The sequence below is a fragment of the Pollachius pollachius genome (genome assembly GCF_949987615.1).
Source record: "Pollachius pollachius genome assembly, chromosome: 17".
Classification (NCBI taxonomy): domain Eukaryota; kingdom Metazoa; phylum Chordata; class Actinopteri; order Gadiformes; family Gadidae; genus Pollachius; species Pollachius pollachius.
In genome coordinates, this window is record NC_136950.1 from 17,687,788 (window position 1) to 17,714,202 (window position 26,415).

Below are 26,415 nucleotides of genomic sequence, written 5' to 3' on the forward strand. Positions count from 1 at the left end.
CCAGGAGGTCGTGGTGGTAGTTAGGTCTAGTCCAGGAGGTCGTGGTGGTGGGTCTAGTCCAGGAGGTCGTGGTGGTAGTTAGGTCTAGTCCAGGAGGTCGTGGTGGTAGTTAGGTCTAGTCCAGGAGGTCGTGGTGGTAGTTAGGTCTAGTCCAAGAGGTCGTGGTGGTAGTTAGGTCTAGTCCAGGAGGTCGTGGTGGTAGTTAGGTCTAGTCCAGGAGGTCGTGGTGGTAGTTAGGTCTAGTCCAGGAGGTCGTGGTGGTAGTTAGGTCTAGTCCAGGAGGTCGTGGTGGTAGTTAGGTCTAGTCCAGGAGGTCGTGGTGGTAGTTAGGTCTAGTCCAGGAGGTCGTGGTGGTAGTTAGGTCTAGTCCAGGAGGTCGTGGTGGTAGTTAGGTCTAGTCCAGGAGGTCGTGGTGGTAGTTAGGTCTAGTCCAGGAGGTCGTGGTGGTAGTTAGGTCTAGTCCAGGAGGTCGTGGTGGTAGTTGAGCAGGTCGCAGGTCAGCACCAGGTCGGTGCGGCCCGCCTCCCTCACCAGGCGGTGCAGCTGGCTGGAGGTGGCGCTGGCGTCCTGCAGCTCGTCCAGGGGCCAGTCCAGGAGCTGGGCACTGGAGGGCAGCTCGGGCAGCCCGGGCTGGTACTCCTCCAGGGGGTTGGGGTACAGCAGGTGGCGCAGCGAGGCCATGCCCAGCGCGCCCTCCACCAGCTGGGTGAGGCCGGCCAGGGACAGGGGGTTGAGGGCCAGGCCCAGGCTCCGCAGGGCCCGGCAGCGGGTCATCGAGGGGAGCAGCGCCCCCAGGAGGCCGTCGGTGAGGCCGCAGCCGCTCAGCGTGAGGTGCAGCAGGGAGGAGGAGGCCGAGGACAGCAGGCGGCGGACGGAGGGCAGCGAGGAGGCGTCCAGGCGGTTCTCGCTGAGGTCCAGGCGCTGCAGGGACGAGGTGTGGTGGGAGCAGGACAGGAAGGCCAGGTCGGCGGGGCTCAGGCTGAGGTAGGGGAGCTCCAGGACGTGGAGGGGCCGGGCCAGGGAGCTGGGGGGGGGGGGGGGGGGGGCACACGTTCAGAGACACCTCTCACATCCCCTCGGGAAAGCTTTTAAAATGGGATGTTTCTCATGGCTCAGTGAAGTACAGCTGAGGGCTGCTCGATTATGGGAGAAATCATAATCACGATTATTTTGGTCAATATTGAAATCACGCTTGTTCAAACGATTATTTTAGCGTTTGAAAACATGATGTATTTCTTCAGCATGTCCCTCCCAAAAAAACCTCTGCAATTGAGAACTTTGAAAAAAATACACAAAATGGTCAAAAAGAAAATGTTTGAATCTAAAATGATAAACAGATATGTATCCAGCTGTTCTGCACTTTCAATAAAACATTAAAAAAACCATTAAAAAAATCATAAAAATAAAAGACATCTAAAAACTTGATAATTAATTTTGTGATCATTTGACGCTGAAATCGAATCACCCGGCCCGACTTCTGCAGAGAGAGAAACGCATTTCAAAGATCAACATTCATCAAATCCAGTCTCCCCTCCCCCCACCTCCTCCTCATTAACCTTTACATTTAGTGCATTTAGCAGACGCTTTCATCCAAAACGACTTACAGTAAGACAATTTGTCAAAAGAAAGAGAAACTACAATATATCGCTGTCGGTACAGTTAGGATGTTCATAGAACCAAGTGCCCAATACTAACAATCACTAGGTTAACCTATTCCCCGCGTACAACAAAGATGGCTAGGATAAGATGCTACACAATGCTAGGTACTATTTTAAGTGCAAGGACGTACAACATACAATAACCCCTCCTCCTCCTCCTCCTCCTCCTCTCCCCTCCTCCTCCTCCTCCTCCTCCTCCTCCTCCTCCTCCTCACCTTAGCAGGAGGCGCAGGTGTCCCGGGAGGCGCAGCGCGGTGAGGCTGAGCCGTCGGAGCTCGGGGAGCCGGGACAGACCCAGGGCCACCTCCTTCAGCACCTCCTCCTGCCCCGTCGCGCTCCCCCGCAGCTCCAGGTTGCAGTAGTGGAGGCGCAGGGAGCCCAGGGCGGGGAAGGAGGCCAGGAGGGGCAGCAGGGAGGCCAGGCCCTCCATCCCCAGGCTGCTGTAGCGGAGGTCCACCCCCAGCAGGCCCCGGGGCGGGACCAGCTCCAGGAGCCGCCTGGTGTTGGAGACGGACAGCTCCTCCACCCGGAGGAACCGGCAGGAGAGCCGCAGGGGGTCGGGGCCGGAGAGCGCCGTGCGGACCCGCTCCCAGGAGCGAGCGTTGACGAAGAGGTCCGCCCTGACCTGCAGCAGCACCTCCTGACCGCCCTCCCTCGACGACGACTCCTCCCCACCGCTCCCTTCTCCTCCTCTCCTCCGCTCCTGCTCCATCCTCCTCCTCACCCCCTTCAACTGCTCCTCCTCCGTCCTCCCCGCCCCCCTGCCCTCGCCTCCGTTTGTCTCCATGGCAACCTCCCCCTCCCCCTCCCTCTCTCTCTTGCGTGGAGCTCTCTCTCTCTTCGCCCCCTCCCTCTCTCGCTCCAGGGCCAGGACTCTCTTCCTCTCGCCCTCCCCGTCCCGCCGGGCCAGCCCCCCCTCTCTCCGCGCCTGCACCCCGGCCCGGGCCTGGACCAGCATGGAGCACAGGGCCACCGTCAGGGACCAGCCCCCCATGGGGTCCCCCCCCTCGTCTCGCTGGAGACCGCACAGGTCCAGGACCTGCAGCATGGACCTGGACACACATACACACACGCGGTTACAAACACAGATACACAGACACACACACACAGATACAGACACACACACAGATACACAGACCCACACATTGACACACACACACACACACACACACACACAGTTACACACACACACGGTTAACACTTGACCCAAACAGGGACTACATCTGCTAGGATTATTCTAACCCATGGTCCACATATGAGTGAATTCACCTGTTGTCGGACAGGCCCCGTACCACAGCGAGCAGCAGGGCCTGGATGCAGAGCCTGTTGGGCGGGTTGAGTCCGGAGATCCGGCGGTCCCCGACCTTTAGCCGCCGCTCGGGCCAGCGTTGAACCAGCTCGCCCACCGCCAGCGGCCGGCCGCCGGAGCAGGCGGCCCGCAGCAGGGCGTCGTACAGCTCCCGGGGAACGCAGCACAGCCAGGAGGGAGAGGAGCTGTGGTCTCTCACCACCTCCTTGGCACACAGGTCCACCAGGGACAGCACCATCGCTTTGTGGATCTGGAAAGTCTGCGAGGATCCAAATGGTTTCTTTTGCGCAATATCTGTGGCTGTAGTACAAACCCGACCCGGCCTGACTAACGTTACCACCGGGCTAACATTAGTTTAATGAGGGCAATCCGATCCACACCAAACAGTCCCAGAATAATGTCGGCCACCCCTCGACAGGCCGGCTTTATCCGGATATTTATTAGATTGATGTGCCTGGAGAGCCTCTTAGAGCAGTGGACGCGGAACACCTCGTCCTTCCTTGTTTACTGTTCACCCCGCTGACGCCGACTGATGACGAAAACACTGAGGGAAAGAAGGCGCACTCGTGCGCGCGTGCACACCATACGAGTTTGTTATGACCGATCACAACAAAGTATACTGGTAGTATTCCTAGACCGCCGGTATTGATCTACTCAAGTTCACTGATAGTATTCCTAGACCGCTGCTATTGATCTAAGTATACTGGTAATATTCCTAGACTGCTTGTATTGATCTACTAGTATACTGGTTGTATTCCTAGACCGCTGGTATTGATCAAAGTATACTGGTAGTATTCCTAGACTGCTGGTATTGATCTACTTAAGTATACTGGTAGTATTCCAAGAATGCTGGTATTGATCTACAACCATCATGGATACCATTTTTGGTATCCTTTACTTTCTGTTCATATTACTTTAAATAGCTTCCATGAAGAGCATCTAGGGTTGAGTCAGTGGAAAGACCTTGCTGGTGGGTAATGCCTCCTCTCCATGCTGTAGTTGACCTGTTCGGCGTGAACCTTAATGTAATGAGTACTCATCAACTCCTTTTATACACACAGGTTTAGTGATAAAGAACAGAAGTCATGAAATAAACCTTATGGTTGCTGCCCCCACAGCAGACACTGGGCTGGTTTTTTTGAAACTTTATTCACATGTCAGATATATTGTCTACGCTCTAAACACGGCAGAGAAATATATTAATAACACTCAAAGTAGGAAAGAAAAGCTGAACGAGCGGAGCTGGGAAGCCTCCGAATTAAAAGAGAATGTACATTCACCGTTACCAGCGGGGAGGCCAGCAGGACATGAACAACACGTACAAAGACAAATCAAAAGATGCTCTTCAGTGAGGACAGAAGCTGAACAAAGACTAAAACACACATAGGTTCAACCGACAGGGGGTTCAGAATGCAGCATATAGTCGGAGACCGGGTGCTTGTCACGGAAACCACTGGCAGGCGTAGAAAGCATCACAAAAAAACAAGCGAGAGGACCAGTAGCGATCAGATCGTCTTTAAGGAGCTCCTCCCAGCTGCCCGACACACGCGTGTCTCTGGGGAAATGCTGGTGGTCGGTCTCGTGGAAAAACAAAGTCCTCATGAGGAAGGAGAGACACTCCCTCCCAACCAACACCTCTTCATAACCTCTGAGGGGTTCTCCACAGCTGTCCTCTCTTCATAACGTCTGAGGACTTCTTCCACATCGGTCGTCTCTTCATAACGTCTGAGAGGGTTCTCCACATCTGTCCTCTCTTCATAACGTCTAAGAGGGTTCTCAACATCTGTCCTCTCTTCATAACATCTGAGAGGGTTCTCAACATCTGTCCTCTCTTCATAACATCTGAGAGGGCTTCTTCCACATCTGTCCTCTCTTCATAACATCTGAGAGGGTTCTCCACATCTGTCCTCTCTTCATAACATCTGAGAGGGCTTCTTCCACATCTGTCCTCTCTTCATAACATCTGAGAGGGTTCTCCACATCTGTCCTCTTCATAACATCTGAGAGGGTTCTCCACATCTGTCCTCTTCATAATGTCTGAGGTTTTCTCCTTATCGTGTCCTCATGGGCAGAGGGTATAGGGCAGAGGGTATGGGGGTAGGGGTGATGGGGACTGGAGGAGGCTGTGTAAGACAAGATGATAAAAAAAAGGGATAGATTTAAAAAATAAAAGCAGGGGAGGGGAGGTGGCGGTCCTTTGGTGTGGGTCAGACACACAGAGCTCTGGGGAACCTGGAGGAAGAAGAAGAGAAGAACAATCAGAACCTCAAAGTACTGCAGACTTTTGTATCTGGGACTACAGAACCTTCGGCTACAGATGAAGTATGAAGACAAGTTATGGAGTCATGTGGTGGGAGTATGAAGACATGTGACGGGGTCATGTGGCGGGGTCACGTGATGGGGTCACGTGACGGGGTTTGAGGGCCGCTGTCCGTACCGGTCCTCGGCGAATCCGTCCATCTCCTCCTCGTCCTCCAGCTCCATGTCCAGCTCGTTGTCTTGGCTGTCCCGCCCGTACCCGCTGAGCACACTGTTGCTATGGAAACACAACAGTCAGCACACAGGGTCTCTCCGGGTCACCCCCCCCCATGCCCCCGCTGAGGTCACGAGGTCACATACCTGACGGAGCGGCAGGTGAGAAAGACGATCCTCTTCAGCTTCTTGTTGTAGAAGAAATAGTTGAAGGACCAGAGACTTCCCTCCTCGCCGAACGGGTCAGAGTCCAGGTCGGGGTTATAGCTGTCAGGACACACGGACGCAGACCCAAACCATCGTTACGGTTTGGTGCTTTTTGTATTCTGCGCTGGACTCCTCGGTTGTACTTCTATGTTGTGCTTTTCTACGGCTGGTCCGGTGTTTGTTGGATAGTCTTTTAGGTTCTGCTCATCTTGTCTTTGGTTCTGTTCAACTGAAGTGCTAGTCTACTCTAGTTCAGGTTGACCACACTTTACCCTAGTATATACCTGGGAGGTGGTCTCCAACCTGTATATATCACAGCCCTCCTACCTGTATAGATAACAGCCCTGGAGGCGGTCTCCTACCTGTATATATCACAGCCCTCCTACCTGTATACATCACAGCCCTGGAGGCGGTCTCCTACCTGTATATATCACAGCCCTGCAGGTTTATCTCCTGGTCGATGGTGCTCCAGACCTCAGGTCCCAGGGAGTTGAACTCCTCCCCCACGGCAGAGAACATGCTGCTGTTCACGGCGTTCGCCACCTGGGGGAGGAAAACACACGTTCAGACCCATGCAGGAAACATGACTAAAGCACTTAAGGAGTCTTTAAAAAAAACGTTCTGGGACTTGAGTAGCGCTGGGCAAGGTGGCTGCGTGTTAATGTTTCTGTCGATTCTACACACCAGGCAATATGTGCAGGCTCTATGTATGTGCATGCGTGTGTGTGTGTGTGCAGGCTCTATGTAGGTGTGTGTGTGTGTGTGTGTGTGTGTGTGTGTGTGTGTGTGTGTGTGTGTGTGTGTGTGTGTGTGTGTGTGTGTGTGTGTGTGTGTGTGTGTGTGTGTGTGTGTGTGTTTAGGCCCTCTGTGTGGTTCTGACCCAGTTGAGGCTGGGCTCGCGGCTGAACTCGTGGGAGCGGGCGGTGCTGAAGTCGTAGTCGGGCTTGAAGGACTCGTTGAGGGTGGTGATGAGGTAGAACAGAGTCTTCCTGCAACACTTGTCACTCAGGTGGTCCTCGCCCTCCTCACTGCTCTTCCCCAGCCTGGAGGGAGAGAGACAGGGAGAGACAGAGAGAGACAGGGAGAGAGACAGAGAGAGATAGGGAGAGAGACAGGGAGAGAGAGAGAGAGAGCCAGGGAGAGAGAGATAGGGAGAGAGACAGAGAGAGAGAGACAGGGAGAGAGATAGGGAGAGAGACACAGAGAGAGAGAGACAGGGAGAGAGACAGGGAGAGAGACAGACAGTGAGAGAGACAGGGAGAGAGATATGGAGAGAGATATAGAGAGAGAGACTTTGACTGAGAACATAGAATTGGAACCATAAAGACAATATAAACCCAGTGTAGACGGTCCCAGACCTGTGTTCTAGGACTAACCCGATAGGTCTTAACAGAGATGTGTTCGGTTATGAGGGTGCAGCCCTCAGTGCCGAGGGGGTGTCATGTTTCTAGGGTGCAGTTCTCCCTTCGCTGGGGTGCTATGGGGGTTTCTAGGGTGCAGTATTCGTGGTCGGACATGTTATGTTGTGAGGATGCGGTACGTGGTGGGGTGTTATCAGTGTTTCCTCCAGCACAACAATAGGGCCCCGCCTTGACTACCAATGTATAAAATATATATATATTTTATTTTATTTTATTATATATATTTTTTAAATTATGATGCATTAACAAAGTAGAAAACTCTTGTAGGGAAAGAAAACATACTTCCATCAGGTATACAAAGTGCATCAGTAACACTGTTCACAACAACGGTCGTGCCATAAAGCTTTTTGAATGGAAATGAAACGGCAGTACTCACTGAGAGGGGCTGGTGGCGCAGGTGGACTGTGGGGGTGACAGGGCCTCCAAGACGTGGGGCTCCCCCTCCTGACAGAACTGTTTGAACATGTGCTTGTCGTCTCCCGCCATCTTACAGGAGTAGCTCTCGATCCTGGAGAGGGAGAGACACAGAGACGAGAGAGGGAGAGAGAGAGGGGGACATGAAGGTAAACATGATGTTAGACAGGTTTAGGGATTCTGGCATTAGTATCAACAACAAAACACAATACACAACGTTTGCGGATTTGATATCCGTCGTCACGAACCACCGGGTCATTCTTTGTGTATCCAAAATACTCCCACACTGACGACCACAGGTGTCTTTTAGTTGGATACAGAGCTTCCTCCAGCCATTGTTTAGCTAATGTAGCGTAGCCCCCTTCGAACACAGATGGCACTCTGGGGACAGCATGTGTCGCACAGCATTCTAAGCTGCTACTGCATCGCTGTAGCTTTGTTTTGGTTCCCTCGGCAGCTTGCAGCTTGCACTGGCAATTCGTTGTCTCCGTGATTTTCTAACTAGTCAGCGCTATGTGCTGTTTTTTTCCATCTTGTACTTGTATTGATCTTTCTCTTTTAAATGTATGACTCTTAATGATCTTTCGATAAGTATAAATGATATGATTATTGCATCAATTAAAACACTCTGAATAGCCTTGCTCTGTGCAATAAACGACTACCTTGTCAAATAATAGTCCAACAGGTTTGAATGTCATTACGGTACTGTCGGCGACCCGGTGGCCTTATTGATGACAGCATGGGCCGTAGTAATGCGCGATATAGACGATATACGATATAAACGATAAAAAATTGCCTACGATAGAGATTTTAATTCTATCGCTCTATCGCGATAATGCATGTTGATGACGCAAAATACAATGTTTAATTTTTGGTTTGGTGCGGTTCCTTTTCACATTGCAATTTTTGCAACAGTGCCAGAATTCGTCAACAAAACTGCATGTGTGCAAAGAACGTTAAATCATTGGACAAAAAGGTCTGGGGCGGGGTAAAGCGTTAAAGAAAAAGGGGGGGGGGGGAAGCACCGGTGAAAGTAAACAATCATGGATATCCAGCGTGATATACATTGATCTGCGGACTGGTCCAACTCCTTCTCCCTCATCCTGACTCGGAATGTGTTAAATGCATCGGCATTTTTAAGTTATGTTTTCCAGCATACTTTTTACTTGCTTTTGTCGGACCGTCGGGTGGTGGCTCAACATGGAGCAAAGAGGAGATGGAATGTCTTTTGGATATCGGACCCAAATATCCAATAGACGTACCGTCTCCTCTTTGCTCCATGTTGAGCAACGTCTCCGAGACCACCTCTCCGGCTGGGTCAACTTTCTTTTGATCGATAAAAAATATCACGTAATCGACAAAAATCGTAACAATCAATGATCGATCATCAATTAATCATGCCCATCCCTAATTGTCAGTACAGTGTCTGTTCCTTATCTAGAAAGACACCCATTTTTCCTGTTCTCTGCAGACTTAAACTAAGTGTAGTGCCTTTTAGAAGGGTTTGCACTAAAGGAAAGAAACCCAATATTAATTTTATTTATCTGCAACATTATGTTGTATGATAACAGTGTTTCACAATAAATGTTCTTGAAATGACATAATACATTTCTCTTTTTTTAAAATACATTTAGCAGTTTGGCTTTCCTTAGGGTCTATGTAACCTGTTCTGAATTTGTTCAGATTTTATATTGTGATATATATCGTTATCGCAAGAGGCTGCAATGTATATCGCAATATGGATTTTAGGCCATATCGCCCATCTCTAATGGGCCGCACAGCATTCTAAGCTGGCGCATCGCCGTTGTAGCTTTATTTTGGTTCTGTCTGCAGCTTGCAGGTTGCGGAATTTTCTTGTTTGTCTAGGTTTCCTCACTGTGCAACCATTGGTCATAGAAAAGTGATGGACCAATGTTCCTATTTTGATAGTGCGACCAGAAGCACTCTGTGTAGCTAAGCCTTTAAGGTTACCAAACAGACATTTTAATAGCACTGTTCAGAGTGCAATCCTCTAATCGCTGTACCCCCACCAGAACCACCCAGAGACCAGACACCAGTCGCCCAGTGTGGAGGTTGCAGTTAAAATATCCCCCCCCCCCCCCTCGGACCTGTCAGCAGCCTCTGCTGTATTATTTACATGCGTTTGTGTTTCTGTTGGTGTGTGATTGTGTGTCCTGGACTCCTTATAGCCAGCGTGGTGTTAAAGGACACTGGGTCACCACACCAGGGCACATGATGTGTCTAGCGGTTGGCCGTCGGCATGCCAACACACCCCGTCTCGTTATGTAACCATGGTAACCTACCGTGACATACCTAGGGTGATATAACTTCACTACGCCTCCCCTGTTGAGGGGGGGCTGGTGTTTACAGCGGCTGTGGCTCAAAAATTCAAAACCCTGCCCCCATGTTGTGTAACCTACCACTGACTGGTTATCAGTAGGAGAGACGTGACCTGGTTTCCCCTGGTTCAGGGTTTCACTTCCAAGCCTCTGACTCACCAGAAATACCTTAATTTGCTCATTACACTCCTCTTTACCCTGTAGTACTGATGTTGTAATGATGGTGTAACTTCTTTGCCTTTATTTAGCGCTTTTCTAACCACTGACCACTCTGCACACATTCACACACCGATGTCGACCATGCAAGGCAACAGCCAGCTCGTCGGGAGAAGTTAGGGTGAGGTGTCTTTCTTATTGACACCCATCTAGAAGACAGGGATCGAACTAGCAACCTTCCGGTTACCAGCCAACGCTTTTTATCTCCTTAGCCACCTGCCATGTACTCCGTAGTACTGACTTGTACTCTGCAGAACTGATAATGTAATGCTGGTGTAATGATATTGTACTCTGTAGTACTACACTACAACGTTGCCTACACACATATTTGACTTTGTTTGCTCAGAATCCGAGGAATCAGGCAACGTTTTCTAAATGTAGAACATGTAACATGTGCAAATCAAGGACAGAATAAGTCTTCCTAGTACAGTACCGCGTACCGTATCATATACTCGACTACTACATAGTAAAGTGTTTCAATAACGGACGGCACATTGGCCAAGTATTATTCAGCCTATTTTAACTCGAGTAAACACATTTTAGAGAACTTTATTGGAGTACTTGATCAATCGCGTCGTGGGTGTGTGACATGTCTGTTTGGGACATGTCGGTGCATGTTCGTGTGTGTGTGTGCGTTTGCCGTTAGGTGAGGTGAGGTTTACCTCCCGAGGATGCGAGAGTCTCCCGTCTCCACGCACAGCTGGGAGCTCAGTGCCTCGAAGCTCGAGTTCTCCAAAAGTTTCATCTTCTCGTGTTGGTCTCGTCTGTCAACAAGGAAACACGCAATAAGTCACCCAGAACCACTTCGGGACTGACTGGATATCGACAACAACTTGAAAAATGACCCGGAAAAACAACCCTACACATCTTTACTAACATTAGATATCATATGATAGACAGACATCAGTGTTTGCATCGGATCAGTGTGAGCAGCGGGACGCGACGACCACCGGGCCGCAGCGCCCCTAGAGGCCGCGGGTCGCCACGACCACCCCTCCTCTCACCTCCCCGGGTGATCCGCTGCCCTTCCCCCACTCTGACCCAATCTTGTCCCTTCGTCTTCCTGGTTCAGTGTATTTACACTCAGAAAACACGTTAAAACTCACCGATTTATGAACCCAGCAGGGACAAAACAGTGAGTGCACCTGGCCGTCGTCGAGTAATCCGTCTGTTGGTTCAGGAAGAGCGATTTTCGCTTTGTTTACAGGCTAGACGTTAGCTTCTACTGCTAGGTTAATTTAATTCGCAGCTGATCTTAAACCTGTCTTTAAAACACTCGGTCGAGAGCGATTTATCCTGGTACTGTTTAACGGTATACAACAGCTACTAGTCCCGATTAAACGCGTCGTTGAGTTGCAGTCCCGGGCGGTGAGGTATCCGTGGGGTCGGCTCTGCAGCGGCATCCCTACCTTTAAGTACCGGAGCTCTGGCGGACCGAGGTGCTTTACCACGACCCGATCTAAAACGAAACTACTGAACTACCTGACCTGCGATACAAGAACCTCGATGGTGGTTTGGTCAAAAGCTTGTGAAGAAACCGCTCAGTCCGACCAAAACAACAGCTCGACAACGTCTGTGTACAATGAAGCCCCGCCTATTGGTTTATAAACCCCCCTAGTCACGTGGCACGCCCACACGTCTGTGAGTAGCTATCGGGCTTGTTTGTTTATACGATACTGATGTGATTGGCTGGAGGGGTTGTTCGTTTAAGCGATGACTGACGTGATTGGTTAGATTGGGTGTCGTCCAACCCACATGTAATATCGAAACCGTGTTTACCCCAGCTGGTCTGTAATAAGTCTCTATGGCGTATGATATTTAACATTATCCTTCTCCGAAAGCGATTTGAATAGTTGGGAATTTTCCCAATATTTACTGTGAATAGTCCTCACTATTCACGGAGCGTGAGCCGAATAATTGTGTTAGTATATACACGTGTACACTCAAAAAAATTAACAAAAGAATACTTTTTGCCAGGATTTATTTGTTTATAATAGCGAACAGAGCGGGACATTTTGCGATGAAAACAATATCCTCAGTTTGAGATATCAATCATGGGATATGGCCCAGTATCCCGAGATAGCGAACCAATCAAATTGCGCCATTTTAGGAGGTTCACTTGTAGCATATACTAAAAGTGTTTATTATGATATAAATTGGATTGTGATTATCTACCCCAGTTGGTCTTTGAGGTGTCTCTCTATTTATGCGAGTGATAGAATTATGTATCATAATACAGATTACAATTATTACTATTTAACCCAGCTGGTCTCAGTTTTTATAAGCTTGTGATGTATTACAATACACATTAGTTTGATGGAAAATAAGGAAAAACAAAGAGCATGCAGAAGTTCACTATTGATGCATCGGCTTCTAATTATGATGCCCAACGTCCTTATTATAAATCTTCTCTTATCTGAATGTCATTATAAAGCTATTCTCTTCCTAGTCATCACTCTTGGGTCGGACATGTCACTTTTCGAGCCAACGACCTCATTAACCATCTTGTACATGAATGACTCTTAATGATCTTTTGACAATTATAAAATATATGATTATTGCATAATTAAAGCACTCTGAATAGCCTTGCTCAGTGTAATGAACGAATAGGTTATCACGTTATAGTCCAACAAGTTGAATGGTCATCACTGTGCACAACCTCCAGCTCCAGTGGCATGGAGCTGGATGTTGAACACCTTTCATGTATGTCAAAGTAACGACTAAATATAAAAACCTTTCAACTGTTCAGGTTATAAGCAGGGATTTAATATAATCATGCAGTTAAACAACAGTATATCAGCTAAGTATACTTAAGATCAGCTTTATAACCATGTAACTGGGAATATATACAAGTCTACATCTGTCCTGATAAACCTGCAATATAATACATAACGATATAATATCAAAACATGTTTTCTGGAAGAGGTGTGCTAGAAGTGTTAATTGCAGAATCACAAGACCGATAACCCTGTTGCTATAAACCTTCTTATATCAATCATATATTGTAGTTTTAAAGCCTTATTTTCCTGCTAAGAGCCCCAGCCTGTTGACCTTTTAATGCTCAACCTGCATGTTGTCGATTCATCATTGTATTTGGATGTATTCTACCTTTAAGGAACTGATATATGGGGAGTTTATGAATATAATCACATTAAGCTAAGCTATTTAGCAGTTGCCAAAGGATGTAAACAACAGAAGTTGCATATTGAGAATTAATAGAGCACTTCAACAGCAGATCACCTTCCTCTTTTCCTTTCCTGTCAACATCACCCAGTCACATGAACACAAAACACAAAGCTCGCCAGGTGCACCATTAAAAACTTTAATAGAGCAGAATTATAAACAAGCTAGCCCAGCGTAGCGCTGGCCGCTAGGTCTGGGGAAGGTAGGAGGCCACCTGGTCCAGCTTGGTCAGGTGGGGGTCCAGGTACTCTAGGACCACGTTGCCCCCGTTGTGGAGTGGCGCGTCGAGGTGGGAGAGCAGTGAAAGCAGGGTTTCGTCCATCCGGAGAGCCTCACCAGTCTCTGGATGGCACAGACGCAGCTTCTGATAGGGTCAACACAAGTAGCATGTTAGCTCTATTCTATTAGACCATAGGAGAGAAGCAGTGTCAGCTCTATTCAATAAGACATGAGGATAGGCAAGCAGTGTTAGCATCTTGATAGCTCTATTCAATAAGACATGAGGAAAGGCAACCGGTGTTAGCATCTTGATAGCTCTATTCAATAAGACATGAGGATAGGCAACCGGTGTTAGCATCTTGATAGCTCTATTCAATAAGACATGAGATGCAAGATGTCTGTGTATGTGCTTTTCTGTGTATGTGTGCGCGTGTGTTTGCGCATGTGTTTCTGTACTTGCTGGAGAAAGTTAGTGTCTTGATAGCTCGATTCAATAAGACATGAGGAGAGACAAGCAGGGTTAGCATCTTGATAGCTCTATTCGATAAGACTTGAGGGACGAGCAGTGTTCGTATCTTGCTTCCGGTCAGTTTTTTGTCATGTAAAGGTTAGCCTAATAGTGTGAGTATGTCATTTTGTGACCATACGCATAGTTCTCAGTACGTTGTTGTGTTAACATAAGTTCAGCTGCAGGTATGTTGCTTGCTAAGCTACTTTAACACACTAAGTTGCTGTGCGTTGCTACACTACCTTTGCAGTGAGCACGTTGTTGTCGTTCCTGAGGCCGGCCAGAGAGGCAGCGTAGTCCACCACCTTGCCCACACTCCACTTGGAACAGAAGAACATGGGCTGGCTGGGCGGGGAAGACTCTTTGGGAAGGTACACCTGGAGGTACGTCCTCTCCACCTGCTTACACAACCATATTCCAGGGTTTACTCTAAGGTGTACTGTAAGTGGTAAGTCAAAATTGTTGTAACCCCAACTGACAATCAATATTTGCCCATAGGATCAATGCCCTATTGAACGTATGTAAATTGTTACTCACTATTAGCAGACACTTTTATCCAAAGCAATTTACAATAATTACATTTGTCAGAGAAACAAAAACATATCGCTGTCGGTACAGTAAGGATGTTCATATAAACAAGTGCCAAGCACCAACAATCAATAGGTTAAACCATTCTCCGTAAACAACATAGATAGCTAAGATAAGATGCTGCACAATGTTAAGTACTGTGCCATGAAGTACAACATACAAAGCCAGCAATCTTATGTAGACTAATGATGCATCTATAATGATGAGCAGCAGTTGACCTGCGGCAGTCCTTTATCTCCTGTGGCGTGGAGCTTCAGTTTCATCAACGCCACTTTCGCCGCCGTCGCACTGCTCTTCGCTCCTCGTCGTCCCTTAGGAGGCCCTGGCTTTTTGGACTCTGGAGTCATCACAGACCCACACACACACACACACACACACACACACACACACACACAGGATGAATGGTCGGCATGGAGGAATGGAGCCGCATGCCGCCCAAGATGGTATACGACGCGTTTCTAAACAGTGTCTGCTCGCAAACAGAAGGGAGTTGAACAGGAAGCCGGAAGTTCCACTGACTACGACTCCATCTAGGGTTGTAAAAAACAGAACGCAATCGTTAACTCACCCACTATCTTCTGGACCAGCTCCTTGGTGGCCGCCATCTTGGGTCTGGGCGCCTCCAGTTTCTCACAGGAGTGGTCATCCTGGTGTCGATGGCTGTGGAACCAGGAAAATGGAGGCGGTTAGTGGAGATCCAGTGGAGATGCTTCCCTCAATAGCCTCCACATTCCTCTGGAAACGACATGACAGCACCATCCCCGCACAGCAACCTGTCTCTGTTGTGTACTGTGGGAAACCCAGGACTACAAACATTATTATTAGTATTATCTATTAATAGCGGCTATAGAGGGACCCTACAGCTATTAGTATTAGTCGTACTAGTAGTATTATTATTAGTATCTCGAGGGAAACGGTGGGTAGTAGTATAGTAGTAGTAACAGTAGTAGTAGAACTAGTAGTAGTAGTAGTAGTACTACTAGTAACAGTAGTAGTACTAGTAATAGTAGTAGTAATAGTACTAATAACAGTATTAGTTATGTTAATAGTATTAATAGAAGTAGTAGTGCCTCGAGAGGGAACCTAAAGACAGTAGTACTAGTAACAGTAGTAGTAGTGGTAGTATTATAGTAGTAATAGTATTATAGTAGTAGTAGTAGAGAGTGAATCTGGACCTACGGCAGGCAGAAGTGTTTTCCGCAGTGTGGACAGGTCACAGGGACCAGCTCTTTCCCTCTGCAGTCCTGGAAGGAGCAAGGGTAACTCTGAGTCCCCCCAGTCGACCGGAAGTCTCTTGGGACAGACGGCTTCTAGAGAATACACAACCCAAGACATTCAACATTCACATAAGAAGATAGTAAAACATCGCATTTCACATGAGGATATTCATGATAGTATATAAGACAGGCTTACCTCTGGGCATGAATGTGAGGATCTACTTCTGTGTTCAATACTGCAAATTCGGGAAAAAATGTGATTCAGGACTTCACTTTAATCAGCTACAAATCGAAATAACATTACAATCCAATCTTACCAGAAGACTCCGCCACAGGAGTCGCAGCCAAAAGGGAGGAAATCTAGAAAAAAGATGAACCATTGTCATTATAAAACCATTGTGGTTCAAAAACCATTGTGATACAAATTGACACAGTGTGAGCTTCTACTATTAGTCTTTAACGACTCGGAGGACGTCAGCATTAGTCTCTGGTTAGTGGACTGGAACTAGAGACTAGTAGCAGCTCTCTGTCAAGAAGTTTGAAGCTTCAACCACTTCATAACAGTGAAGAACATATCTTCCATAAACAGCCCTTCAGAACGTGGACTGTAGGGAAAACAGGGCATGCTGACACACAGAGGACTAACGCACACAAGCTCACCGTGGAGACGCAAAATCGGGGAGTTTATCGCCAATAAACACCATAAGAGCACTATATGAACTATTCATGGAGGGATCTAGGACGGAGAGCTCCGACTCCCATCCGAATCACGTTAGCATTAGCAACAAGCTAACCGCACTACAGGACGTGGTGGAGGTTCATCTTTGGTCTTTTCTAAAACCAAAACAGTCAAAGGGACACTCGGACCCATGTCTCTGTGATAAAGTCGCCCGTGGGGAGACGCACCTTGCTGCTTGCAGAACTCGGTGTCACAGCGCTGTCCGATGTCCAGCTCAGCCATGTTCACGTCACTTGACCTCTGACCCCCCTAAACCTCGCTGCAACAGTGTTAAACTAGTTTACATATTACAAGGTTAAAGTACAGGTACATCTTATAATGTTGAATTAGATTTACAAATGCGTTTAAAGTAGGTTTCGTCGTATTAGGTTAACTTACACGATGAAACCTATGTTAAATACGATGGCATATTATAACATGTTATATCTAATAAATTACAAACAAATTTTTCATATTGATGAGTTTAAAACAAATAAATTGTATTTCTTTGGGTTGACTCGGCTTCCTATATATGAGAAAATTAACATATTCCGGTCAGGTTGGTCGTGACGTCACCCAGGTGTGTGTGTGTGTGTGTGTGTGTGTGTACGCGGACAGGTGCAGTGAAAGGCGTCCTCTCACTGGCTTGTTTTGAACAGATTCGAAAAAAGTGGTTGGTCTGGTTTGATTCGATCTTCACCCGACGTGGACGGTTGTCAGGTCTACGCGGGTCTAGTACGTGTCTGGTTGGTACATCGATCGCGAATCTAAAGTCCGGCAAAATGAGTAAAATGTCGAGGATGTTCAAAGGGAGCTCTGGCTCTTCGAGTTCCTCGTCCAGTTCCTCCAAGTCCAGGTCCAAGTCGCGGTCGGGCGCCTCTCCACAGGAGGCCATCCACCGGCTCCGGGAGACCGAGGAAATGCTGACCAAGAAGCAGGAGTACCTGGAGCAGAAGATAGAGCAGGAGATAGCTACCGCCAAGAAATACGGCACCAAAAACAAGCGAGGTATGTTGTACACTGGTTATGTATCTTTAACCATAGATCTGTCTACTTGAGACGGAGGGACAGATCAATAACATCATGTACAATAGGTTGTTGGTGGGCCTGATGTTGCGAGCTCCTCTAAGATGTGTTTTAAACAGTGAATTGATTGACTGGCTTAAAATAGCGCCCCTCGGACCAGTGGCCACTCAAGTGTTGTACAGTTATTGTATCACATGCACACATACACACATTTATGTGTAGCAGACACATGCACACATACATACACACATTCATTCACACATTCATCCAAGACAGAGGTTGCAGTCATGCTCGTCGTGAGCAGATCGGGTTAGGTCTATCTCTCAAGGACACCCGGCTAGGAGGTGCAGGGTATCGAACCCGCTCTATCTCCTGAGCCACCGCTTCACTAGAGAAACAGGAACCGAGTTCAGTGCAAGGCCTAGTCTACTGGTTCTCATGACCTGCATCCCTGCTATGTTTAGAAGGAGACTAAACCAACGAGCTGGGCACGCCCAGGGATGGTAGACTGGTGGGTGTGAGCTCATGGGAGTCACCACACCAAAGGAATGAGGACCGAATACACACTGATTTATTAGATCTAGATGGATAGAACATTATCAATTAATATTAATGAATTAATGAATTAATATCCATTCCATCAGTCCTGCAGCAGAGCGTTTTAGCATTTGGAACAAGTATCATGATAGAGTACTCTGTTTCAGACCAGATCCTGGTCTGGTCTGATCCAGCCCTGGTCTGGTCCTGGTGTTTCCAGGATCAGACCATGTCCTGTCTGATCCGGTCCTGGTCTGAAGATCCTGGTCTGGTCTGAACCGCTCCGCTCCTCGTCTGGTCAGGAGCGGATCAGACCTGATCCTGGAAATACCAGGATCATAGCAGACCAGGGACAGACCAGACCAGGTCCTGGTCTGATCCTGGTCTGATCTGATCCGGCCATGGTCTGGTCTGACCCGCTCCTGATCCGCTCCTGGTGTTCCCAGGCGCCCTCCAGGCCCTGAAGAGGAAGAAGCGCCACGAGCAGCAGCTGACCCAGATCGACGGGACCCTGTCCACCATCGAGTTCCAGCGGGAGGCGCTGGAGAACGCCAGCACCAACACGGAGGTCCTGAAGAACATGAGCTACGCTGCCAAGGCCATCAAGGGGGTCCACCAGAACATGTAAGAAGAACCCCTAGTGGGTCTGGGCCTTCAAATCAAGACCATAGTGGCTCTGATGTCTAAGCTCTCTCTCTCTCTCTCTCTCTCTCTCTCTCTCTCTCTCTCTCTCTCTCTCTCTCTCTCTCTCTCTCTCTCTCTCTCTCTCTCTCTCTCTCTCTCTCTCTCTCTCTCTCTCTCTCTCTCTCACACACACATCAGGGACGTAGATAAGATAGACTCTCTGATGCAGGACATCACAGAGCAACAGGAAGTGGCCCAGGAGATTTGCGACGCTATTGCCCGACCGTTCGGTGACACGTTCGACGAGGTGAGGCAGCGAGTATTTTGATTGGTCTATAGATACGATCTAAATCATGTGATGCATAGTAGTTACTGAAGTGTGTGTGTGTGTGTGTGTGTGTGTGTGTGTGTGTGTGTGTGTGTGTGTGTGTGTGTGTGTGTGTGTGTGTAGGACGAGCTCCTAGCAGAGCTGGAGCAGCTGGAGCAGGAGGAAGAGGAGGAGAGGATGAAGGAGATGGCCCGTCTCCCCAGGGTGCCCTCCTCTAAGGTCCCCAGCTCCAGGGTGCCTTCCGGGGCCCCCAGCCACAGAACCCGTAGGTGCCTCTCTGATCGCTCTAACGTCATGTCTATGTTTGGACCACCATCTCAGACCCCTAACGCTTGATTCCGGCACTTAATGTACGCATGCCAACATGCCAGGACGTACAACTATTCCATGTTGTACGTCCTGGCACTTAAAAATAGTACTTAGCATCCTTACTGTACCGTCAGCCATATATTGTTTCTCTTTCTTCTGACTTATGTACGTTGCTTTGGATAAAAGCGTCTGCTAAATTACCTAAATGTATCATTTTACATTTACATTTACATTTAGCAGACGCTTTTATCCAAAGCAACTTACAATAAGTACATTTGTCTGAAGAAAGAGAAGGAGGTACGTCCTCTCCCCCTGCTTACACAACCACATTCCAGGGTTTACTATAAGGTGTACTGTAATAAGTGGTAAGTCAAAATTGTTGTGACCCCAACTGACAATATGTGCCCATAGGATCAGTGCCCTATTGAACGTATGTAAATTGCTACTCACTATTATTGATAAGTATAAGTTAGTACATTTACATTTAGCAGACGCTTTTATCCAAAGCGATTTACAATAAATACATTTGTCAGAGAAACAACACTATAGCGCTGTCGGTACAGTAATGATGTTCATAGAACCAAGTGCCAAGCACTAACCATCACTAGGTTAACCCATTCCCTGTACACAACAAAGATAGCTAGGATAAGATGCTACACAATGCTAAGCACTATTTTTAAGGGCAAGACGTACAACATGCAATAAGTGCTTAAGAGGGGGCTGTAAGGGGGAGGCTATGCAGAGTCCAGGTGAACTCTGGACAAATGAGTCTTGAGTCTTTTGCTGAAGCTGGTGAGCGACTCTGCGGTCCTGACGGCAGCAGGGAGCTCGTTCCGACACTGCGGTGCCAAATCAGAAGAGTCGTGATTTTGATGATCGACCTTTGCTTGCTCTTAGCGATGATACTCACTGGCCAGGTACAACGGCTCCTTAACCAATCATCTCTTAGAAGGGTTTTAGAGCATTCAGCTGCGGGTGTTTCTGTAGTGAAACAACACAACATCGTTTAGGGGTCTAGTGAAAGGCAGTAGCATTATCATAAGGTATGTGGCTGTGGCTAGGATTTAACACACATTTAATTGAACTTCTTGTTTTTCAGAGTCCAAGAAGAGGGTGGAGGATGATACCGACATGAAGAAACTGGCTTCATGGGCTACATAAGACACGCACGCACGCACACACGCACGCACACACACACTAATGAAGTCTTTTTGTATTATGCAGTAGTGTTGCCAGGGAGTAGGAAGTGCTTTGATTACATTCTAATGAAGGAATAACCTGTATTTTTATGATATATGTCCTCAAAATTGTTTTGTTTTTTGTGATTTTACATTGTGAACATGAAACCAGACTGCTGTAAATACGTATGAAAAATTGCATTCAAACCAATAAATATATGAAGAGGACCAGAAAGGATTAAATGATGGAATTGATAAACTTAACATGGAAGTTGGACGGCGACGCTATGGGAAATGAATCATGTTAATGTTTAACTTGTGTAAATTATATTCATCTAATAAAAGCTGGTCGCATAAAAGGCTGTGGGGCCATAAAGTTGTCATGGAAAGTTAAACTCGACCTGTCTGCGCGTTCCCTCCACATCCTGTGCTCCATGCACCCGCCTCGTGGGCTCTGGCTTGTGATGACGTCGTATCACGCCAACTGACATTGTTAGTTTGTTTAATATGTAGATAATTTTAATAATTTTAATAGTCCTGTATAGAATTTAATAATTCTACAGTACAGTAAATTCTGAACAGGGTTCATGTTATAGTTATAATAGTTATGGAGCAGTTTCCTACCTGGTATCTGGTGCAGTACCCCTCGCTGACCAATAGGAGAACGGTCCTCCGAGGTTCCCGCTTGCTGCAGTCAGAGCCAGAGAGAGGATGCAGTACAATCGCTGACCAATAGGAGACCGGTCCTCCGGGGTTGTAGCCCCGCCTTCTGACCGAGAGGCAGGAAATCCTCCTCCAGAAACTAACCTGCTCCGAACTAATGCCTACTTACTAACTCACTACAAACTAACCCCCCTGAAGTAATACATAAGTAGACCAGGAGTAGAAGATGAGTCGGACACCGAAGAGACAGGAATCAGGTGAGCTGAAACAAACACTTTGGTCCCGTTTCGGTACGCAGGTCTTAATATATTATCGTAATGAATGTCAGTGGCATGCCGCATTTCGTTACAGGACTGTATGGTAAAACAATTAATCATATACATTGAACACGTAACTAATTCTTAGTGTAACTTTACTCACTAACGTTATACATGTATAATAATATAAATGTAATACATGGTCACTATTGTTCCCGGAGGACTAACGTGACGTCAGCTCTTGGTTGACCAGCCGTATGGGTCACTGTACCAGGAACACAGATGTTTAATCATAGCTTTAAGGTCACTGTACCAGGAACAAAGATGTTAACTCATAGCTCTAAAGTCACTGTACCAGGAACACAGATGTATGATTAATCATAGCTTTAAGATAACTGTCGAATGAACACTCTTTAAGAAGTCCCTTAACGTCATAACAGCTGGGTTATTAACCTGGCTACACACATCATCACTTTACTGATGAAGTTGGACTTACAACCGTACTTGAAGTATGGCAATCTGTTGACCACTAGCTTACAGTTTATACTATACTCATATATATTTTATGTATGATCTCTTACAAGCTTATCAGTAGTGCTTTGGCATGTAGGCCTGTGGCTTCTCTGCTATTTTGTTTATCGTCTGTAAAAGCACAAACCGAAACAAAAGTCTGTGTGCTATCATTCTATCCACTGGGACATTGAGATATGTGACATTATTCTATCTGGGACCGTGAGGCATGGAACCCCATTCTATCCACTGGGGCCGCTACACAGTGAGGTAAGTAACCCTTCTCCTCCCACCTCCTCCCTCCTCCTAGAGGACGGCCCCGACCCAGAGGAGGCGCGGCGGGCGGCGGCGGCGGCGAACCGTCTGGAGGAGCTGCGTCTTGTGCTGCTGGGCTGGCGCTGGCCCGGCAAGAGCCTGACGGGGAACACCATCCTGGGCCGCGAGGAGTTCCGGCTGGAGCGAGCCGCCGAGTTCTGCGTGAAGCGTCAGACGGAGGCCGAGGGCCGGCAGGTGGTGGTGGTGGACACGCCGGGCTGGTTCTCCTCCCAGAACACCCCGCCCTCCTTCCAGCAGGAGATCCTGAAGGGGGCCTCCATGTGCCCGCCGGGGCCCCACGCCTTACTGCTGGTCATCCCCGTGGGCATGTTCTCGGACGTGGACCGCGGGCGCATCGCCGAGCACATGGCCCTGTTCGGGGAGCGGGCCTGGAGGCACACGCTGGTGGTGTTCACCTGGTCCGAGGTGCTGAAGGACATCTCCATCGAGCGCTACATCCGGCGGGAGGGCCGCGACCTCAAGTGGGTGCTGGAGCGGTGCGGGAAGCGCTACTTTGTGATCAACAACAACGTGTGGGGCGAGCACCCGCAGCTGGGCCAGCTGTTCGAGGCCGTGGAGAAGATGGTGGCCGAGGTGGGTGGGGCATACCTCCCCGAGACGGCCGAGGAGAAGGAGGAGAAGGAGGGGAAGGAGGAGGAGGTGAAGGGACCGCCGGAGGAGAGACAGACCCCCCAGGAGGGCCCGGTGGCGGGGCGTGACCTCGGGGCGCGGCCCAAACACAACTCGGCCCCCAGACTGTGCAGCGAGCCGCTCTGATTCATGAGGTTCACCGCCGCCGCTGCTTCAATACTCTAAGTGCTTCGCCGGTACAATAATCTGATAATCCTACATCAGGGCTACTACATCAGGGTCAATACTTGATCACTAATTGATCTTTAATTTCACATCCGGCCTTTATTAATAATCAGTTACTACTACATCAGGACTCATTTGTTCATACTTGATTCATTCTTTATCAATACTTTCTTAATACCACATCAGGCCTTTATCAACCAATTTTTTCATACTTTACCAATACTTGAAAAATATTTTGTTGATGCCACATTAGGCCTTTATGAATAATTATTTCATACTTGATCAGGACTTGATCAAGTCATAAAGTACTTTTTTCGTCCTGTTGGAAATGCTTTCCGCCGCAAAATACTCTAGATAGAAAGGACTTTTGTGTTTTTAGAGAAATAGAAATAAAACCAATAGAAGTAACTCAAGTACAGCAAGGCCATGCAAGTTGAGGACAATACGTGACTATGTCACACGAGTCTAAAGTGGTTCAGTGCATTGCCTCGTCTGACTGGTTTTCAGCGGCACCAGGAACTATGGGGAAGTTTAGTCTTAGATTTGAGGGCCATTGTTATTCAAATAATTCATATTCATACCATAATATTTTAGAAAAAAGTTATACATCATACATATCCAACATTTTACATTAGATACAATGTTATGGTTGTGATGTATGAAGCAAACAGTCCATTTATTGCTGTCCGTCATGTTCAGGATTTTAATATTTAATGAATAGAGCAATATTGATATATAATGGAAAAATTTCGCTCTTCAAGTTAGCTGTAGTGTGTCTCTTTGATAGACATCCTTGTTTTTTATTTTTGGGAACTAAATCCTATCTTGTGTTAAGCCTAACAATAAGGGAGGTTCTTCATAGACCTCCTACATCTTCTCCACCCTCCCACCAGACAGACCTTCCAAACACCTCCTCCACCCTCTCACCAGACAGAGTTTCCAAACACCTCCTCCACCCTCCCACCAGACAGACCTTCCAAACACCTCCTCCACCCTCTCACCAGACAGTTTCCAAACACCTCCTCCACCCTCCCACCAGACAGCTTCCAAACACCTCCTCCACCCTCCCACCAGACAGCTTCCAAACACCTCCTCCACCCTCCCACCAGACAGCTTCCAAACACCTCCTCCACCCTCCCACCAGACAGAGCTTCCAAACACCTCCTCCACCCTCCCACCAGACAGCTTCCAAACACCTACCACCTACAGCCTGCTGTAGTCTAATTTAGGCCTCTATATCGTTGTGAAGGTCCCAGGAGCTGTGCCGTGTTAGGAGGATGTTCTTTCACTCTGAGGGGACAGGTCATTGATCGTATCATGCCCTTCTGTCCTGCTTTAAGCCCGGAGACTTCTGCACCTTAAGGCCAGACATGGGATGGCTGGGTGGTTTTAGTTTGTTCATCTTGTGCATTTCACGTTGTTTTCCGTCGTGCATTTAATAAGGAAACATGTTACTCAGGAAAACATCACATGTTGATGAATGCTGTACGTCTAGTCACGTATGATCCGTTTCCTCCTGGTCCTGTTTCCTGGTTAGTATGTACTGGTTCCGCCTCTTTAGTATGTTCTCAGTTTTCTCCTGGTTCTAGTTTCTCCTGGTTTTGGTTTCTCCTGGCTGGTATCTTCTGGTTCCTCCCGGTTCTGTTCCTCCTGGTTCTGTTTCTCCTGTTCAGTAGGTCCTGGTTCCTACTGTATGTCTGCTCTTGGGGCAGAAGTGCACTAACTGATTGCTGACCTGTTTAGACGAGGTGCTAAACGATTCCTGTGTATTGAGACCAAAGATTGCAGACAGCATGTTTCCTAAAGCGATTTCAGGCTCCTATTTCTTCTTTTTAGCCCCCCGAGGGCAAGAGACTCCAGATTGATTGTCTGATTAGTGTGTTTGGTTTGTTTAGTCCAATAGAGCAGAGGCACCTGTTTTACTGATATAACAAACAATGTGAATAATCGTTTGAAAATGTTACCGTCAAATGACAAGGCTACGATACAGAAATAAAGCAATGCACTAGACTTATGACCTTAGCTGCTCCGGCCTTATATCAAAGTAACTATAAGGAAATGACATGAGTCCATATGAGTTACTGAACGTCATATAGGTGGGATGATAATAGTTATGTATTATGATGAAATGGTTTCACTCCTATTGGTTACTGTTTATTATTTGTTACTAGACCTTTTTCTTTTTAAGAAACAGGATCAACTCAACTGCTTTTCTACTGAAATAAACCGCTGAGTCCTGTAACAGACTGTGTCTGTATTTGTGGGGTGTAAACGCTGTGTGAGTGCGGGCTGTGTGGGTTTTTCCGCCTGAGAAGATACTAAAGGTGTCCAGTTACACATGAAACGTCACCTCTGGTCAAACATGACCTTAAGATTATATCGCTGAATCAACAGCCAGATGTCGTTATGTTAACACAGTACTAGTCGTTATCATCGCAATTACAGAACATCAATACTCGTAATGTTATTTGGGAATATTTATTTGTCCTTTTGTTATACTACACCAAGCAGCCATTCCCAGCGGGTCCACTAAAGGGCAGTGTCGCGCCAGGAGAAACACCGGTTAGAGCATGGATCTATTGGGTTAGAGTAGTAGTAGTAGTAGTAGTAGTAAGACTACATCCATGGTTGTACCAAATAAAGTACCAATAATTCCTACAACTCCGACCCACATAGCTCCTTGTCTAGCAACAGGGTTAGGATTGTTATGCTAGCTAGCATCACTAGCTTGTCATGCCCCGGGCCAAAGCGATGTCATCACCCATCACTCTCATTAGGATACAAAGGATCTACTAATCTTCTGGCTGCGCTTCACGTACCACATACTTGAGATAATGGATATTATGTTTTAGTATAAATATTAAAAGATGTGTATTATGGTAAACAACAAAGACGAATACAATTGTAAGCACCATTAACCAGTTTGTGTGTGCGTGTGTGTGTGTGTGGGTGGGTGGGGGGGGGGAGAGAGAAAAAGAGGCGCTTTTTAAAAAAAAAACAATGTTCTTTATTATTTAAAATGTAATCAAAACACCCGAAGTTACAGAGGAGACAGAACGATGCGATACAGGACTACTGAGATAAACACTGCTCATCCTCCCTCCTTTCTACTCTCTCCCCTCTCCTCGCCCTCCCTCTCTGCTCCTCTCCCCTCGCCACTCTTCTCTCTGAAGTCCTCGTCGTTACTCACCGGTCTGTAGTGTTTATCCCCCTCCTCCCCGTATCCTCCATGTTGCTCCACGGCCTTGCGGTCGGACGTCAGGTGAAAGCTTCCGGAGACGCAAAGCAAGGAATAAATGCAGAATTCAACCCTCAAGAAACACATGGAGCCACGCGTCGCACTGTCTTCACCCTCCGCCCCGGTCGCAGTAAAACAAACGCAC

At 47.5% G+C, this 26,415-nt stretch overlaps 5 protein-coding genes across 6 annotated transcripts; 2 read left to right on the top strand and 3 right to left on the bottom strand.

The window, feature by feature from the left end:
* Positions 1-350: 350 nt before the first annotated feature.
* On the bottom strand, positions 351-3,453 carry LOC307089141 (leucine-rich repeat-containing protein 14). The gene is made up of 3 exons (XM_079755267.1): positions 2,928-3,453; positions 1,874-2,710; positions 351-1,024 (listed from the first exon to the last, which is right to left on the bottom strand). Exons 1-3 carry the CDS (start codon positions 3,203-3,205, stop codon positions 457-459), a joined length of 1,683 nt encoding a protein of 560 aa, XP_079611393.1. The 5' UTR covers positions 3,206-3,453; the 3' UTR covers positions 351-456.
* Positions 3,454-4,097: 644 nt separating this feature from the next.
* maf1b (MAF1 homolog, negative regulator of RNA polymerase III b) lies at positions 4,098-11,598 on the bottom strand. 2 transcript variants are annotated; one of them, XR_013812605.1, is made up of 9 exons: positions 11,143-11,598; positions 10,699-10,800; positions 7,444-7,575; positions 6,527-6,689; positions 6,068-6,189; positions 5,587-5,706; positions 5,405-5,503; positions 4,948-5,199; positions 4,098-4,910 (listed from the first exon to the last, which is right to left on the bottom strand). XR_013812605.1 is itself a non-coding variant. In XM_079755229.1 (8 exons), exons 2-8 carry the CDS (start codon positions 10,779-10,781, stop codon positions 5,175-5,177), a joined length of 744 nt encoding a protein of 247 aa, XP_079611355.1. In that variant the 5' UTR covers positions 10,782-10,800; positions 11,143-11,598; the 3' UTR covers positions 4,098-5,174. The 2 variants fall into 2 exon arrangements, 1 of the variants encoding a protein (XP_079611355.1); XM_079755229.1 differs by having other exon boundaries at positions 4,098-5,199.
* A 1,746-nt stretch (positions 11,599-13,344) lies between these two features.
* On the bottom strand, positions 13,345-17,087 carry zfand1 (zinc finger, AN1-type domain 1). Its single transcript, XM_079754934.1, has 9 exons — positions 16,869-17,087; positions 16,658-16,749; positions 16,069-16,111; positions 15,948-15,987; positions 15,714-15,844; positions 15,103-15,194; positions 14,753-14,871; positions 14,189-14,344; positions 13,345-13,583 (listed from the first exon to the last, which is right to left on the bottom strand). The coding sequence occupies exons 2-9, from the start codon at positions 16,710-16,712 to the stop codon at positions 13,407-13,409; spliced, it is 813 nt and encodes a 270-aa protein (XP_079611060.1). The 5' UTR covers positions 16,713-16,749; positions 16,869-17,087; the 3' UTR covers positions 13,345-13,406.
* A 29-nt stretch (positions 17,088-17,116) lies between these two features.
* On the top strand, positions 17,117-20,836 carry chmp4c (charged multivesicular body protein 4C). The gene is made up of 5 exons (XM_079754935.1): positions 17,117-17,477; positions 18,479-18,656; positions 18,855-18,963; positions 19,108-19,249; positions 20,393-20,836. Exons 1-5 carry the CDS (start codon positions 17,252-17,254, stop codon positions 20,452-20,454), a joined length of 717 nt encoding a protein of 238 aa, XP_079611061.1. The 5' UTR covers positions 17,117-17,251; the 3' UTR covers positions 20,455-20,836.
* A 414-nt stretch (positions 20,837-21,250) lies between these two features.
* On the top strand, positions 21,251-25,274 carry gimap4 (GTPase IMAP family member 4). Its single transcript, XM_079755181.1, has 2 exons — positions 21,251-21,391; positions 22,212-25,274. The coding sequence occupies exons 1-2, from the start codon at positions 21,361-21,363 to the stop codon at positions 22,991-22,993; spliced, it is 813 nt and encodes a 270-aa protein (XP_079611307.1). The 5' UTR covers positions 21,251-21,360; the 3' UTR covers positions 22,994-25,274.
* The last annotated feature ends 1,141 nt before the right edge of the window (positions 25,275-26,415 follow it).

Excerpts from the sequence above, each read along its gene's own strand:
- LOC307089141 (XM_079755267.1), bottom strand. The coding sequence starts at position 3,205 with ATGGTGCTGTCCCTGGTGGACCTGTGTGCCAAGGAGGTGGTGAGAGAC. Across the intron at positions 2,711-2,927 it reads CGGGGCCTGTCCGACAACAG|GTCCATGCTGCAGGTCCTGG; the intron begins GTGAATTCACTC and ends ATGTGTGTCCAG. Across the intron at positions 1,025-1,873 it reads CACCTGCGCCTCCTGCTAAG|CTCCCTGGCCCGGCCCCTCC; the intron begins GTGAGGAGGAGG and ends CCCCCCCCCCAG.
- gimap4 (XM_079755181.1), top strand. The coding sequence starts at position 21,361 with ATGAGTCGGACACCGAAGAGACAGGAATCAG. Across the intron at positions 21,392-22,211 it reads ACCGAAGAGACAGGAATCAG|AGGACGGCCCCGACCCAGAG; the intron begins GTGAGCTGAAAC and ends CCCTCCTCCTAG.
- chmp4c (XM_079754935.1), top strand. The coding sequence starts at position 17,252 with ATGAGTAAAATGTCGAGGATGTTCAAAGGGAGCTCTGGCTCTTCGAGT. Across the intron at positions 18,964-19,107 it reads TCGGTGACACGTTCGACGAG|GACGAGCTCCTAGCAGAGCT; the intron begins GTGAGGCAGCGA and ends GTGTGTGTGTAG. Across the intron at positions 19,250-20,392 it reads GGCCCCCAGCCACAGAACCC|AGTCCAAGAAGAGGGTGGAG; the intron begins GTAGGTGCCTCT and ends CTTGTTTTTCAG.
- zfand1 (XM_079754934.1), bottom strand. The coding sequence starts at position 16,712 with ATGGCTGAGCTGGACATCGGACAGCGCTGTGACACCGAGTTCTGCAAG. Across the intron at positions 14,345-14,752 it reads GAGATAAAGGACTGCCGCAG|GTGGAGAGGACGTACCTCCA; the intron begins GTCAACTGCTGC and ends TTGTGTAAGCAG. Across the intron at positions 13,584-14,188 it reads ACAACGTGCTCACTGCAAAG|AAGCTGCGTCTGTGCCATCC; the intron begins GTAGTGTAGCAA and ends TGACCCTATCAG.
- maf1b (XM_079755229.1), bottom strand. The coding sequence starts at position 10,781 with ATGAAACTTTTGGAGAACTCGAGCTTCGAGGCACTGAGCTCCCAGCTG. Across the intron at positions 6,690-7,443 it reads TGCGCCACCAGCCCCTCTCA|GCTGGGGAAGAGCAGTGAGG; the intron begins GTGAGTACTGCC and ends CTCTCCCTCCAG. Across the intron at positions 5,504-5,586 it reads CTCACCTGCCGCTCCGTCAG|CAACAGTGTGCTCAGCGGGT; the intron begins GTATGTGACCTC and ends GTGTTTCCATAG.